The sequence below is a fragment of the Musa acuminata genome, chromosome BXJ3-10 (genome assembly GCF_036884655.1).
Source record: "Musa acuminata AAA Group cultivar baxijiao chromosome BXJ3-10, Cavendish_Baxijiao_AAA, whole genome shotgun sequence".
In the NCBI taxonomy this organism is placed as follows: domain Eukaryota; kingdom Viridiplantae; phylum Streptophyta; class Magnoliopsida; order Zingiberales; family Musaceae; genus Musa; species Musa acuminata.
This window is the reverse complement of record NC_088358.1, coordinates 16,774,225-16,789,387: the sequence shown is the minus strand read 5'-3', so window position 1 is coordinate 16,789,387 and position 15,163 is coordinate 16,774,225. Positions and strand designations below refer to the sequence as shown.

The following is a 15,163-nucleotide window of genomic DNA, read 5'->3' as shown; positions in this document are numbered from 1 at the left end:
AACATCCTTGTGCACTCTTACGAACTTTTCCGAATGAAACCAAGTGAGTCCATCGGAGACATGTACACCCGGTTCACGGATGTCATCAATGGACTCAAAGCTCTTGGTAAAGATTTTACTAACTTTGAACTAGTAACTAAAATCTTAAGATCACTCCCTAAAAGTTGGGATCCAAAAGTTACGGCAATTCAAGAGGCCAAAGACCTTAAAACATTCCCTCTTGAAGAACTTATTGGGTCTCTAATGACCTATGAAATGATATGTCAAGCTCATGACGAGCTCGAGAACCCCCTTCCAAAGAACAGGAAGGATATGACACTCATATCACAAGAAGACCACTTGAAAGGAACATCAAGTGATGAGGATAGTGACAATGACATTGCACTTTTGACTCAAAAATTTAAAAAATATTTAAGAAAGAATAAATTTAAAAATAATATAAAAAATAAGTTCGAACACAAGAAGGACCAAGTGATTTGCTATGAATGCAAAAAATCGGGACACTACAAGAACGATTGTCCTCAAGCCAAAAAGAGAACATCAAAGAAGAAGGCGCTCAAGGCAACGTGGGATGATTCAAGCGCATTCGAAGAAGAGGAGTCCAACACCGAGCAAGTTGCTCATTACGCCCTAATGGCCATCCGAGAAGAGGTAATAGATTTAATTGATGCAGATTTACCTTATCATGAATTATTAAATGCTTTCCATGAGTTATTTGATGAATGTAAGACAATTAGTAGAAAATATAAATTGCTAAAAAAGGAGCATGATAGTCTCACTTGTGATATCAATAAATTAAAAACTGAATATCATGATAGTTTAGCTCCATGTATAAAATGTCATGATCTAGAATCTCTCCAAAAGGAGAACTTGCTACTTAAGGACACCTTGAAGAAATTCGAGGTTGTTAGCAAATCTTTGAACATGATCCTTACAAATAATGGTCACGTTCCTAAAAGAAGTGGAATCGGATTTGTGAGAAGTCCTCACCAAAATCCAACCACCTTCATTAAAGGCCCTGTCTTACATGTTCGGCACCAAAGCAATTGCAACTTTTGTTGCAAATATAGATATAAAACTTATAAATGTCCATTCAAGAAAATTAGTCCAAACAAACTAATTTGGGTTCCTAAAGGAACCATGATCAATTCTATGCAATATGATGAACAAGTTAAATCAGTTTTGAAGGCACCCAAAAGAAAATGGGTACCTAAAAATAATCCCTTCTTGTAGAAACATACACCATCACAAGCTAGGAGCAAGAGATGGTATTTAGATAGCGGATGCTCAAGACATATGACTGGAGATCCATCTCATTTCTCTATGCTCACTAGCAAAGAAGAAGGGTATGTCACCTTCGGAGACAACAACCAAGGCAAAATCATTGGCAAGGGAACCATAGGTAATAAATTAAATTTTTCTATTGATGATGTCTTACTAGTTGATGGATTGAAACATAATCTCTTGAGTGTTAGTCAATTATGCGATAAAGGTTATATCGTTAGATTTGAATCAAATGTGTGTATTATTAAAAAATCAAACTATAACATAACTATGATTGCATTAAAACAAAATAATGTCTACACCATCAACCTTGATGAACTAAGTGATGAAATGTGCTTCTCCGCTTTAAATGATGATGCTTGGCTTTGGCATAGGAGACTAGGCCATGCAAGCATGAAACTAATATCTAAGATCTCATCTAGAGAATTAGTGCGAGGAATTCCAAATATAAAGTTTATTAAGGACAAAGTATGCGATGCATGTCAACTAGGTAAACAAATATTCAAATCAAAAACTCAAATTAGCACCACTAGACCATTACAATTGATTCATTTGGACTTATTTGGACCAATTAATACGACAAGTCTAGGAGGAAGCAAATATGCATTTGTAATTGTGGATGACTATACTAGATACACTTGGACCTATTTCTTAGCTCACAAAAGTGATTATTTCAAGTGTTTCTCTAAATTTTGTAAACTCACTCAAAACAAAAAAGGTTTCATGATTTCATCAATTCGGAGTGATCACGGTGGCGAATTTCAAAACCGTGACTTTCAAAATTTTTGTGAAGTTAATGGATACAATCACAACTTCTCCACTCCGAGGAATCCCCAACAAAATGAAGTAGTTGAAAGAAAAAATAGAAACCTACAAGAAATGGTAAGAACGATGTTAAATGAACATAGTCTACCCAAGTATTTTTGGGCCGAAGCCGTAAATACGGCTTGCTATATCATGAATAGGGTCCTAATAAGACAATCTCTATCAAAAACTCCCTATGAATTATGGAATAACAAAAAACCAAATATTTCCTATTTTAAAGTTTTCGATTGTAAATGCTTTATTTTGAATGAAAGGGATGCCTTAGGAAAATTTGATGCTAAATCCGATGAAGGCATCTTTCTTGGTTACTCTTCCGTTTCTAAGGCTCTTTGGGTTTTTAACAAAAGAACCTTAGTAATAGAAGAGTCTATTCATGTAGTTTTTAATGAAATTTTAAATTTAAAGAAAAATAATTTTGATGATGATCTTGGTTTTGATAATTTAAATTTAAATGAACCTCCTCCTCAAAATAGCAACTTGGATGCACCTTCTTCTGAAATTTCCTTACCCAAGGAATGGAAGTATATAGATGCTCATCCAAATGAGCTAATTATAGGAGATACATCAAAAGGGGTTCAAACTCGTTCCTCTTTCAAGAATTTTTGTGCTAACGCCGCCTTCCTTTCTCAAATTGAACCTAAATGCATTAACGAGGCCATAAAAGATGATTTTTGGGTTATTGCAATGCAAGAGGAATTGAATCAATTTGAGAGGAATAAGGTATGGAAGCTTGTTCCTAGACCTAGTGACCATTTAGTCATTGGTACTAAATGGGTCTTTAGAAACAAGCAAGATGAAAATAGTATCGTGGTTAGAAACAAGGCTAGATTAGTGGCCAAAGGTTTCAACCAAGAAGAAGGTATCAATTACGAAGAAAATGGTATCATTGGTACTAAACCTAGTGACCTAGTGACCATTTAGTCATTGGTACTAAATGGGTCTTTAGAAACAAGCAAGATGAAAATGGTATCATGGTTAGAAACAATGCTAGATTAGTGGCCAAAGGTTTCAACCAAGAAGAAGGTATTGATTACGAAGAAACCTTCGCTCCCGTGGCTCGATTAGAAGCCATAAGGATGCTCCTTGCCTATGCTAGTAGTAATAATTTTAAACTATTTCAAATGGATGTCAAAAGTGCCTTCTTGAATGGTTTTATTTCCGAAGAAGTATATGTCGAACAACCTCCCGAATTTGAAAATTCTCTTCTTTCTAATCATGTATTCAAATTGACTAAAGCTCTCTATGGCTTGAAACAAGCTCCTAGAGCTTGGTATGAAAGGCTTAGTTCCTTTCTTATTTTAAATAATTTTACCAAAGGCAAGGTTAATACTACATTGTTTATTAAATATTTTAAAAATAATTTTCTTATTGTGTAAATTTATGTTGACGATATTATTTTTGGCTCTTCGGATGAATCACTATGTGAATCATTTGCCAAATGTATGAGTCATGAATTTGAAATGAGTTTAATGGGTGAATTAACTTTCTTTTTAGGATTACAAATCAAAACAACTTAGTGATGGTATATTTCTTAACCAATCTAAATATACATTAGAATTGTTAAAACGATTTAACATGGATAATTCAAAAGCAATAAACACCCCTATGAGTACTGCGACTAAGTTAGATATGGATGAAAATAGTAAAAATTTCGATCAAAAAACATATAGGGGAATGATAGGTAGTCTACTCTACCTCACTGCGACTAGACCGGATATTATGTTTAGTGTAGGACTTATGCTAGGTTTCAATCAAATCCTAAATTATCTCATCTTAAAAGTGTTAAAAGAATATTTAGGTATCTTAAAGGAACTCCAAATTTAGGATTGTGGTATCCAAAATCTGAAAAATTTGATTTAATAGCTTATGCAGATACCGATTTTGGCGGATGTAGGATAGATAGAAAAAGTATATCCGGAACATGCCAATTTTTAGGACATGCACTTGTTTCTTGGACTTCCAAGAAATAAAATTCAGTTGCACTATCTACGGCGGAAGCCGAATACATTGCTGCAAGTGTATGCTGTGCACAAGTTGTTTGGATGAAAAATACATTAGAAGACTATGGAATTCACTTTGAAAACATTCCCATAAAATGTGATAATACTAGTGCCATATGTCTTACTAAAAATCCAATTCAACACTCTAGAACTAAGCACATCGACGTTATGCATCATTTCATATGCGATCATGTCCTTAACAATGATGTTGTTCTAGAATTCATTGACACAAAGCATCAATTAGATATATTTACAAAAGCTTTGAATGAAGACCAATTTGAATTCATTAGAAGGGAATTAAGTATGTTAAATTGTCCCTAAGAATAAACTTGTTTGAATGGATTTTCTGTAAAGTTTTTAATCCTCTCTCCGTTCCTTGGTGAATCTGATCCTTCTCTTTCGATTCTAAATGACATGTTAAATTATCTTATCCTATCTTAAGTCAAACACCGCTCCTATCTGATCAAGATTAATGATTTTATGATATTTTGTGAATCTCAAAATTGATTTTGATGGCTTGATTATGAGTTTCAAGTTGACGAATTGAATTTGAATGGATTTGTATTCGAATTATGATCTTGACTTATTGGAGTTACTACTTGAAATTTTTTTTTTATCACAATCTCATCCTTGTACATCTATAATTTTTGTTATTTATAGAAAGAAGAGATTTGATAAAATGGATGAATGCTAAATTTTCCTTTAAGATGAACTCTGCATAAATATTTTAGCATACTTAATTTTGAATGATAAAATTTTTGTATGATCAATGCTGAATTCCTGATGTTATAATCACAAATTATGTGTTTTAAGTCTCATTCCCTTTTTGTTGATGACAAAGGGGGAGAAAAGTGATGACTTGTACCATTTTGATAGCATGACTTATATGAATTGCAAAAGCTTGTGTGATATGAATGTCTTATATGCCTTGCAAAATCTTTGAGAATATCGCAAGATTGATTGATCATATTGAAAGCATGTCTAACATATATATTATGAAATTAATGTTGAAAATCTTTATCTTCTGTCATAGTAAAGCATGTCTAACGTGTATATCATGAAATTCATGTTGAAAATCTTTATCTCCTATCATAGTAAAAATTGTCTCTTATCATTCGACTTGAAAATGATTTTCATCGAAGTTTCGCTTTTACTTATGCTTAATGAGAATAACAATAAGTTCTATGGTTAGAACTTATCGATTTATGCTTGAATTCAATGGGATGGAATTCAAGTGTTTTTATCTTCTCATAATATGGTATATAGATAGGGGGAGTTATGTTTAACTCCGTCATCAATTGATTGTCATCATAAAAAGGGGGAGATTGTTGAATCTCAAATTTTGATGATAAAATCAATTGATGGGTTAATTGATCTAATCCATATTATTGAGTTAAGTGTGTAGGATTAACTACGATAACCAAAAAACACAAAGCAAGAATACCGGAGTCAAGTTCGATGGACGTTTAAGAGTCCGAAGAATCGTCGGAGATGCTACCGGAGCCATCCAAGAAGAAATCGGGAACCTGTCGGAATTTTCGGAAGTTCGCCGAAGAGATCGTCGGAGGTTCACGGAGATCACCGAGAAGGCTCGGCTACTCGTTAAAGTCATCACAAGATCGAGAGCTTGCTAGGAGTCTGACGGAAGAAGTTCATCGGAAAGCTCGCCGGAACAAGACTCGACGTTCGCGGTTGAAAACTTGCTTAGGATGTTTTTTTGTTATGTAGTTCACTTGTAATAAAGATTAGGATTAAGAGATAATCCTATATCCTGGTTATGGGCCAATTGGGCCCAAAATTAGACTTGGTTTGGGCTAAATTTGAAGCCCAACCAGTGAACCGAAAGGTCTAGCGATGGCACCGCCAGACTGGGCGGTTGCACTGCCCAGCACCCGAGAGCTGAGCGGTGGCACCACCTCGGCTGGGCGGTGGCACCGCCCAGCACCCGAGAGCCAGGCGGTGGCACCGCCCGTCAACTGTCAGTGTCTGACACTGACAGGTGGTGGCACCGCCACTGACAGGCGGTGGCACCGCCACTGACAGGCGGTGGCACCGCTAGCATCGGGAACCCAAAGAGAATTCAAATTTTGGAGCCCAAATTTGAATCCTCTTGAGGCCTATAAATACCTCTCAAATCTCAGCTGAGATTACAACTTTTTGAGAAGCAATTGTTTGAGAGAAAGGCCTTAGAAAAGTCTTAGCCAGTCTTGTTTTCAATTTGCTGGTGTTCACCTCCTTCTTTCTTGCTGAAAATCTGTAAGAGAGTGAACCGCTTGTAAAAAGTTGTAAGAGGGGTATTTACCCTTCCCTTTCAAGAGATTTGCTAGTGAAAGGTGGGAGCCTCATCGAAGAGGGGCCTCGCAAGTGGATGTAAGTCATTTGACCGAACCACTTTAAAATCGGCGCAATCTCTGATTTGCATTTCATTACTGCTATTTACATTACTGTAAACCTTCTTACTTGCTTTATTTCCTCATTACCTTTGCTGTACAACTTTACGAATACGCTTTCAAGTTAAGCACTTCCGATTCCGATTTTTTATCGTACGAAAGATTTGTCGAAACCAACGTTTTAATCCGCTGCACTAATTCACCCTCTCCCCCCCCCCCCCCCCCCTCTTAGTGCCACTCCGATCCTAACATAACCTTCTTACTGGATAGAAGGTTTCAAGATAATATCCTCATGATATAGGAGATTATCCATTTCATGTTTAATTCCAAAGTAAGAATTATTGGGTAATAATGAAAATTGACTTTGATGATGAAATCAATTGATGATTTTGTCCCATCTCGATATTTTGATGATAAAATCAATTAAAATCTCCTATTAAAAATTATGATTGATTAAGAAAATCAATAAGGGACAAAAAAAAATCCCATATGTTATTTCAACTAGAGGTGTTGATACTAGCATAAAATACCATTTTCAAACTAAGAGGAGTTGGTACTAGCATAAAATACCATTTTCAAATTGTTCTTAGGTAGCTTAACTTGAAATGATGATTTAGGCCAAGATTAAGTGGATTGCAGATGGAGATCGTAACATTAAGTTCTACCATAGTTCTATCACCATCTATATTTGTCTTAATTGTATCCAACTAATAAAACATAATGATCACTCCTTTACCTTTCAAATTGATATTTTATAGATTTTTGTCAATCAATACTATATGCTTTGCAACTAACCTTCAAATAGTGATGTTACTCCTTAGTTCGGCTTAATATAAATAGTCTTTTAACTCAGGAGAGCCTTTCTCTTATGATGCCTTTTTTCTAAGAAAGGAGGTGTAGGATGCGGTCAAGTCTTTATGTTATGGTAAAAGTCCTGGCCCGAATAGCTATACAATTGAGTTCTATCATAGTAGTTGGGAGACTATTGCTGACCAACTCAGGACTATCTTGGACTAATTCTATTCTTTAGGTTTCTTATATCATGCTGTGTTTATTCCAAAATATCACAACCCGTCTTCTTAAGGATTTTCGACTATTTGTATAACATAAATTACTATATCTTGGATAAAATCCTAGCTAACAAAATTAAGCTTTATCTTTCAAAAATCATCTTCAAAGAATAATTAGTTTTCGTATGGGGTATAGGGATTCAAGATAATATCCTTATAGTTAAGAGATTACTCATTCCATATTTGATTCCAAAGACAAGAATCATTAGGTTAAATTAATATATCTTGGACAAAATCCTAGTTAATAGAATCAAGCCTTATCTTTCAAAAATTATCTCTAAAGAATAATTAACCTTCTTACTAGATAGAAGGTTTCAATATAATATCCTTGTGATATAGGAGATTATCCATTTCATTTCATGATTCCAAAGGTAAGAATCATTGGGTAATAATGAAAATTGACTTAGAAAAAACCTATGATAACCTTTTTTTGGAAGGTTATTCCTAATGCTTTCAAGGCATTTAGCTTCTATTTTTATTGCTTGGATTAATTTATGCATATCTTCTCTTATCTTTTCATGTTGTGTAAATGGTGAGGTATCTAATTTATTTAAAAATAATAGAGGTAGTAGACAAGGGGATCCTTTGTCCCCTTATACATCATTCTTGTAACTTTTTACCCATTCTTTTTCAAACACTCTTTCAAAGTTCCCCATCTCATGAACATAGATGATATTTTGCTTTGCTTTAGAACAAATAGGAAACTGTGTGCCACAATTCTTAGGATTTTTAAGAAATATGAGATGATGATCAATCAAAAGATTAATAGCTTAAAAATTGAAATCTTCTTTTCAAAGCATATTAGGAGAACCTTTCCTTTTTCCTTTTTAAGTACCTTGATACTCTTATAGCTTCTAAATGTATACCTTAGTTGTCTTTAAACCTAATATTCAATGAATCTAGCAAAAGGTCAGTTAGGCAATCCTTTCACTTATGTCAAGTTTTACTCTAAAAAATTTTATTCTCTTAGTTAAACGCGTTCATATGCTATCTAATACTTGAATGTCTAAATCCGTTATCAAATCTATTAAAAGGATTGTCCATGATTTTTTTATGACAAAAGGAGCCTAATGCTAAAGGCCTTCACTTTGCTAGTTGGAACAAAGTTACAAATCATAAGATTAATGAGAGTCTTTGAACTCATAATCTTCGCATTATTAAGTTTGCTTATCAAATCAAAAGAGTATTGTAATATCTTAACAGGGCCTATATCATTTAGTTAAGAATTGTCCATATTAAGTATGATGAGATCCACCCTCTGAGCATCAATACTATCAAAAACATTGATTAGTGTTGAAAATCCTTTACTAAGGTCATGTAACATCTGGATTACTTTTATCGGAATGATAATTCACTAATAAAGGATTGTTGACTTTTCGAGATCCCTATTGTGTTTAAACCTGCTTATTATGTGGATATTACTGTTTTAAATGATTATATATGTTTATGTCAATTCTTCAGTGATGGTTCTTGGCATATGGACATTGTTGCTCAATGCCTTGCTTCTGTTGTTATTCCTGCTATTAAGGATCTAGTTTTATCTTTATCACCCCAATGAGGATAGATGAATTTAGAGATGTTATCACATGGGCAACAATTAATTAAATCAACTTAAGCTTTTCTTGTGTGATTCTGGTGAATGCCTTCATTGTTCATGCTTATTATACATTTGTTAATTGAAAACGTTTTTGCAAGGTCCTTCGCCTTATGTTTCTGCTGGAAACTCTTGTTGCCTAAACTGCCCACTACTGATCATTTAGCCAATCTTGATATTTGTCCTCAAGCATTTATACTACCTATGTGAGTTCCACTGTGATTGATAATGCTATTCATGTATTTTTTTGAATGCTCTTTCACTTGTACAATTTTGATCTCTTTTTTATATTTTTCGTGAGAAAAATGGATTGGCAAATAGGGTCAAATCATCTCAGAGCACCATTGAACTTTTTTCTGGTTGCTGATCTCAGTGTAGTTTCATATCTGAATTTAATCTAAGTTACTTTCTTTTTTTTGGGGGGGGGAAATAAAAAGACTCATTTACCATCACAGGGCACAAAATTCTTTAGGCAATTCATAGATGAGACTTGCTTCGAGTAAAGATACTGATAAGTTTCACCAAACAAACATATCCCCAACCGTACCTTTCAAGTCAGGTGACCTATCAACTGAAAACAAACCATGTTTGACATGAACAGAGATCTCGAAGTTTTCATGGGCATAAAAAGAATGATGAAAGTGTGAACTGCAACTCTTGCAGCAAAAATCACCTTATAATGAATGAACGACTCTTGGTTTCTACTATCTATTCGATTTCCATGTGGATAGTGCATAAATGATCCTCCCCTTCCACCCCTGTAGCAGCCATTGGCTATCTTCGACAACAACAAAATCCTTGTGGTAGCAGGATTTCACCTTGTTCTTTGCTTTCTTCACGATGTCAGGGTTCAATGGAAGCTGAGTGAACCCGGCCCTCAGGTTCCTTGCATGCCACCGCTTGTAGGTCTCCGGCCTCTCCACCCTTTCTGTACCCTCACAAGAGATGACATTGAGAGCCTCACGGCCGAACATAACCTTTTCGATCAGCTGTCTGGGTTCATCCTCACGTGGCACGGTCATCTCAATCATGTCAAACATACAAGAAAAGTGGAACAGAGCTTCCCGAAAACGTGTGAGGAAGAACGGAGCACCATACGTGCCATTAACGACACCATGAATGAACACATTTGGGTTGATCTTTCTTACGGTTTTCAGGACTGCATCCCTTGGACTATCCACTAGCACCGTCTCATCCATCAGATTCCTAAACCTGTATAAACAGTTGACCACCAACACCTCATCTTTATCGATGTTGAGATCCTCTACTCGAATGGTCTCCCACTTAGCAGCAATTGCCCGAAACTCGAAAGGGATGTTGAAACTGCGTGCATAATCAGCTAACCGGTGCCCTGTTTCATGAATCAGCTCCGTCGGACGGAATCCATGCACAGGTACATCGATACCAGTCATGCGAAGCTTCGGAGGCCCGCCAGGCCTAGTAGAAAGGCGTTGCATGAGATCTGGCCACTGGAAACCATAGTATATGCCAAAATCTATAATATGCAACCGCGTTGCCTTCTCCACCACATTTACAATGGTCTGGGTAGAGAAGAAGTGAGAGATCTTTCTGAAAGGGCAAGCAGCCAGATAAAGCTGGTAAGCTTTTAGAATGTCAGTAACAGGAATCCGGTATGCAGCCAGGGAATGGTAGACCTGACTTCCCGTACCCACAAGGCGAGCCTGGAGGCCATCGGCAAACCAATGGGCTAACCTCTGGTTCGCATCTCCATGAGGAGAAGAGTGCTGTCTGATTTGTTTCAACAATTCATTTGCACTTGGATGATCATCTGTCGCCACAGCTTGAGCACATTGAATGAGGAGAGTTTCAAAATCCACCACCTCCCTCTTTGACTGGTTCTTCCCTCGGCCCCGTCCCCCACTTGATCCTTTAGAATGACAGATTTGGGAAATTTTGCTTACTTGGTTCTGCAATTTCAGTCGGAGTTCATTGACACCCTTTGCACAATTTTCCCCATTACATAGCAGAACATCATCAAACATTTCTGTGCGAAGAGTCTCGATGAAAACCGCTGACTGTTTATTGCTCCTTTCCTCTGTATCCAAATCCTCCCCGTGTGGATTCTTCCGACCCCTCGCTGGATGAACCGGGTGTTCTTTGTCTTCAGCCTCTTCTTTGACCTCAACCAGTCTCCTTTGTTCTTTTGTCCCTTGAAGTAAGGAGAAACCATCGGCTTCCAAGTTGACTACCAACCTATCAGCACTTGGAAGGAATTTGCATGCCTCCTCAACTCCCCTCTGGAATTGCCAAGCAGGTTGGCTTTCAGTAACGAAATCAGGAGCCGTAAGTGTGCTTAGAAGAGACTCCTCAACCCCTACTACGATATTACCAAAAATATTTGTTGAAGAAAATGAAGACTGTGAAGAGTCGTCAACGACAGGATGAGCTTGTCGCTGAGAGTACTCGATAGGATCATATGGCCAGCTAGTGCCGGCAACCATGCTGCCACCGATATTGACACTGGAACTCCCATGGTGGTTAAGGTCATTGGGGTTATCCGAGAAATGGCTGGAACACGATGATGGCTGATCAGCTGAATGTAGGAACTTCTCACCTAAGATCTCATAGAAGGGTTTCTCTGCAACTCTGAGAGCAGGGTGTTCTGGATATACATCAAATTTCTCATCAATGTTCTCCTCCATGAGCATCCGCTCAATATAGTTGAGGACAATGTCAGAGAAGATCTCGGAGTCTTCCAAGACATCGACCTTGGTGCTTACACTCAAAGACGGCACAAGGTTGGAGTTTGGGGTGGAAACCGAAGGTGAAAACCCAGGATGAACATCCGGGAGATTCGAAAAGGGCTGTGGTTCTCCTAGGTCTAAGCTACTCAAGGCATTCTCCTCGGTGAAGAGACCATAACTAAATCCGCCATCCATGCCAGTACTGAACACAACACTCGAATCAGATGTGGAATCAAGGGTATGTACAGCGGGAATACTCTGGAGGTCGAATAAGCCAGTATGATTTGAGGCAGTCATCGCCGGCGGCGCTCCGAGCTTGAAGCCTTCGGCAGTGATCGGATCGGGGAAGAGGTGGTCATGCTTGAATTCGTTAATCACTGCGCGGAAATCTCGAATTCCGGTACCCATGGCAACCAAACTCTCATCACCCTCCGTAGCAGATTTCACCAAAACAACTTCAGATACCACTGCTATTCTGACCGAGACCAAGTCTGCCACGAAGATCCATATGACGAGTCAATGCTACTCTCATCACAAGTTTCATACCAACAGCAGAAACAAGAAAGGTGAGAGCGGTAAAGCTAACATCTCAAGGGAACACGAAACGGCGTCCATAGATTTCGAAAAATAGCAAAGCGATTAGATCCCTGAAATTGAAAAGAGTAGAATAGAGGAATCGACGACTAGCTGAAATCAGGGAACGAAGATAACACCAGCAAAAGACGAAATCTATCACAAGACGGCCAAGGAATCCATGAAGAAAGGGAGGGTTTTTACCTGGATCGAGGCACCAAATACTTCCTCGAAGCGAGAAAGAGTGCGTCCGTCGCTCGGGACAAGGTCTTCGTTGATGATGGGCTATAAAGTGTCTTGATCGAAACATTCGCGGATGTGGCTCCCCTCTCACGTACCGGCTGTTGCCGGTCACCGCGCCGTTGAACTGAAGTGCGCCGAGAATAACGCGAGTTGACTGCCGCCCCTGCACCGTTGGGGCCAATTCCTCGCCCGGTTCGTCGACTTTCTCAAGATCTCTCTCTCTCTCCGTCAACGTGGCGCGTCAGGATGGCGTGCATCACAAGGCCGGCGTCGCTCGATCGTATCCCCCAGCGTCGTTCCACGCGACACGTCGGCTCCACAGGCACGACTCAGAAGTGACAAGACCACTGTAGACGAGGCCACGAGTCTCTCTCTCTCCAACCACGTGGCGTGCAGGATGGCGTGCATCATAAAATCCATCCGACGGCCGGCGTCGCTTGATCGTATCGCGTTGCAGGCTTCCTGTCGACACGTCGGCTCCGGTGGCACCATCATGTAATCAACGACCCACGCACCGCAACTTGCTGGTGCGAGTTTTCCTCAGTTCTTTGCCATCCCACCGATGATGACTCGTACCATAAAATGCAGCAGAGGTGGAGGTGTTCTCACCTTCTACAGAATTTGTCCTTTTTGTTAGGTTTTGGCATTTAGTAGCATAATTAGATGATTCTTGTAGGTTGATCCACTGTCGGGGGATTTGTACCACCATGGTACGGTGGAAATCACGGGGGTCACAACCATATATGACCCAAAGCCGTAGATCGATGCGTGGGGTCATGTAAAGATGTGGGCAGTTCATAGTCAGTCACTATCTTGTTTGTGTCCCATCAACAGGACAACACCATCCCACATCAGATTCGATGTTGGTGATCAATTTGAACTCGAGCTCGTGTGTGGTTCAGGATTGACTAAATTCTCTAAAATAGAAACATAGTTTCAATTAGATGTGCATTAACATGACCGCGAGTTCACTCTGTCGAGTCGAGTTAAAATATAAGATACAAAGACGTGGCGGCGGCGATTGGTTAGGTCAGAGTTGGGCCTGTGAACTTTGATTCCTTTCGAATTGAAAGCTGGACTCGTCAATAAAGAAAGAGAAATGTACTTTATGGATCATTGAAGTAGAGCGTGCGTTTGTCATCAAAAGGATGAGGGATTCCCTGATCTGGTAATCCAAGAACAGGTAGGTGCTCAAGTGATGATCCCAATTAAAATGCCCTCTTGCAGCAGCAGCAGCAGCAGCATGACATCCTCTTGGAACAAGTCTTCTACTTTGCACTGTAAGATCCTATAATTGTACTCGTTAATGAGAAAAATAACTTGGAAGACTATGCAAATAATAGTCCAGAAAGAATTCTGGAATCACACCAGAAAAAAATTAATGACAAAATGCAAAGCTTTAAGTTACAACCAAGTAAAACGTGATAATCTACTAAAAGATCAACCTTAAAAGGCTACCCATTCCAAGAGAAGCTTGTGTAACATACAGGGTAATCTCAACATACTACCAGTCCCCAACTTCTTCTCAGGTCATTTGGCATTGGCAACTAAGAATACATATTATGGATCAAGACAAAGGAATTACAGCTCATAGAGTGCTAAATCTCATGAAGACAGAAGATTGGTAACAGAAGAGTAAACTTGTTCTTCAAAGACATATTTAGTCACAATCAACATAACAAGGATGACCAAGCTGTGGATAACAAATTAGAACCTGAGGGAATGAATTTTTACCAAGTAGTTACCATATGTTACATAGCATGGATGCTATGTAACAGAAACAGCTTAGTACTAGAATGCACACTATGTATTGAACTGAATATAATGGAAGCCATAACATTCACAAGTATCAAAGTTAATGAAGAAGCTAAATCACTAATTCAATTAATAAACTCAACATGAATCCAAGCATCGATTAACAAGAATGAGTATCTAGATTGGTTGCATGAATAACCTCTAGATCAAACTTCTAAGCTCTAAGCTCATTGATTTTGATGATATTAATTTAAGCTCTTCTGCTTGAGATTTCTTCTAGATTAAAGCTTGCACCTTCTGCAGTAGAACCAAGTTGGGGAATCAAGAAATTAATAGATGAAAATACCACTGCCTATTAATTTGCATACCTAGATCAAACTTCTTCTGCGACACCAACGCTGGCAGCCTAGCATTTAGACCGTCTATGATAAAAAGAAATCTTCTATCATCCCCCTTCCCGGGTAGAAAATTATGGTGGCGTAACAACAAACTGTATACCATATAAATTGCAGCAGTTTTCCATGCTTAATACACAATAATTTTAACAAAATAACGCAGCAATACCTATAAATGAAAAAGGACCCAATAAAAAACCCTGAAGTGCTTAATTGAGATTGAGTGTAAAAGGTTGCGGAGATTTTGATGATGAAATCAATTGATGAATTAATGATCTAATCCATGTGTTGAGAAAAGTGATGCAGGACTAACTACGATCGTGAAAAGG

At 38.1% G+C, this 15,163-nt stretch overlaps 1 protein-coding gene across 2 annotated transcripts; it reads right to left on the bottom strand.

The window, feature by feature from the left end:
* Positions 1 to 9,657: 9,657 nt before the first annotated feature.
* LOC103974738 (scarecrow-like protein 9) lies at positions 9,658 to 12,854 on the bottom strand. 2 transcript variants are annotated; one of them, XM_065170209.1, is made up of 3 exons: positions 12,646 to 12,678; positions 12,455 to 12,515; positions 9,658 to 12,359 (listed from the first exon to the last, which is right to left on the bottom strand). In XM_065170209.1, exon 3 carries the CDS (start codon positions 12,274 to 12,276, stop codon positions 9,868 to 9,870), a length of 2,409 nt encoding a protein of 802 aa, XP_065026281.1. In that variant the 5' UTR covers positions 12,277 to 12,359; positions 12,455 to 12,515; positions 12,646 to 12,678; the 3' UTR covers positions 9,658 to 9,867. The 2 variants fall into 2 exon arrangements, with proteins under 2 accessions (XP_065026281.1, XP_009387894.2); XM_009389619.3 differs by lacking the exon at positions 12,455 to 12,515 and having other exon boundaries at positions 12,646 to 12,854.
* Positions 12,855 to 15,163: the final 2,309 nt, after the last annotated feature.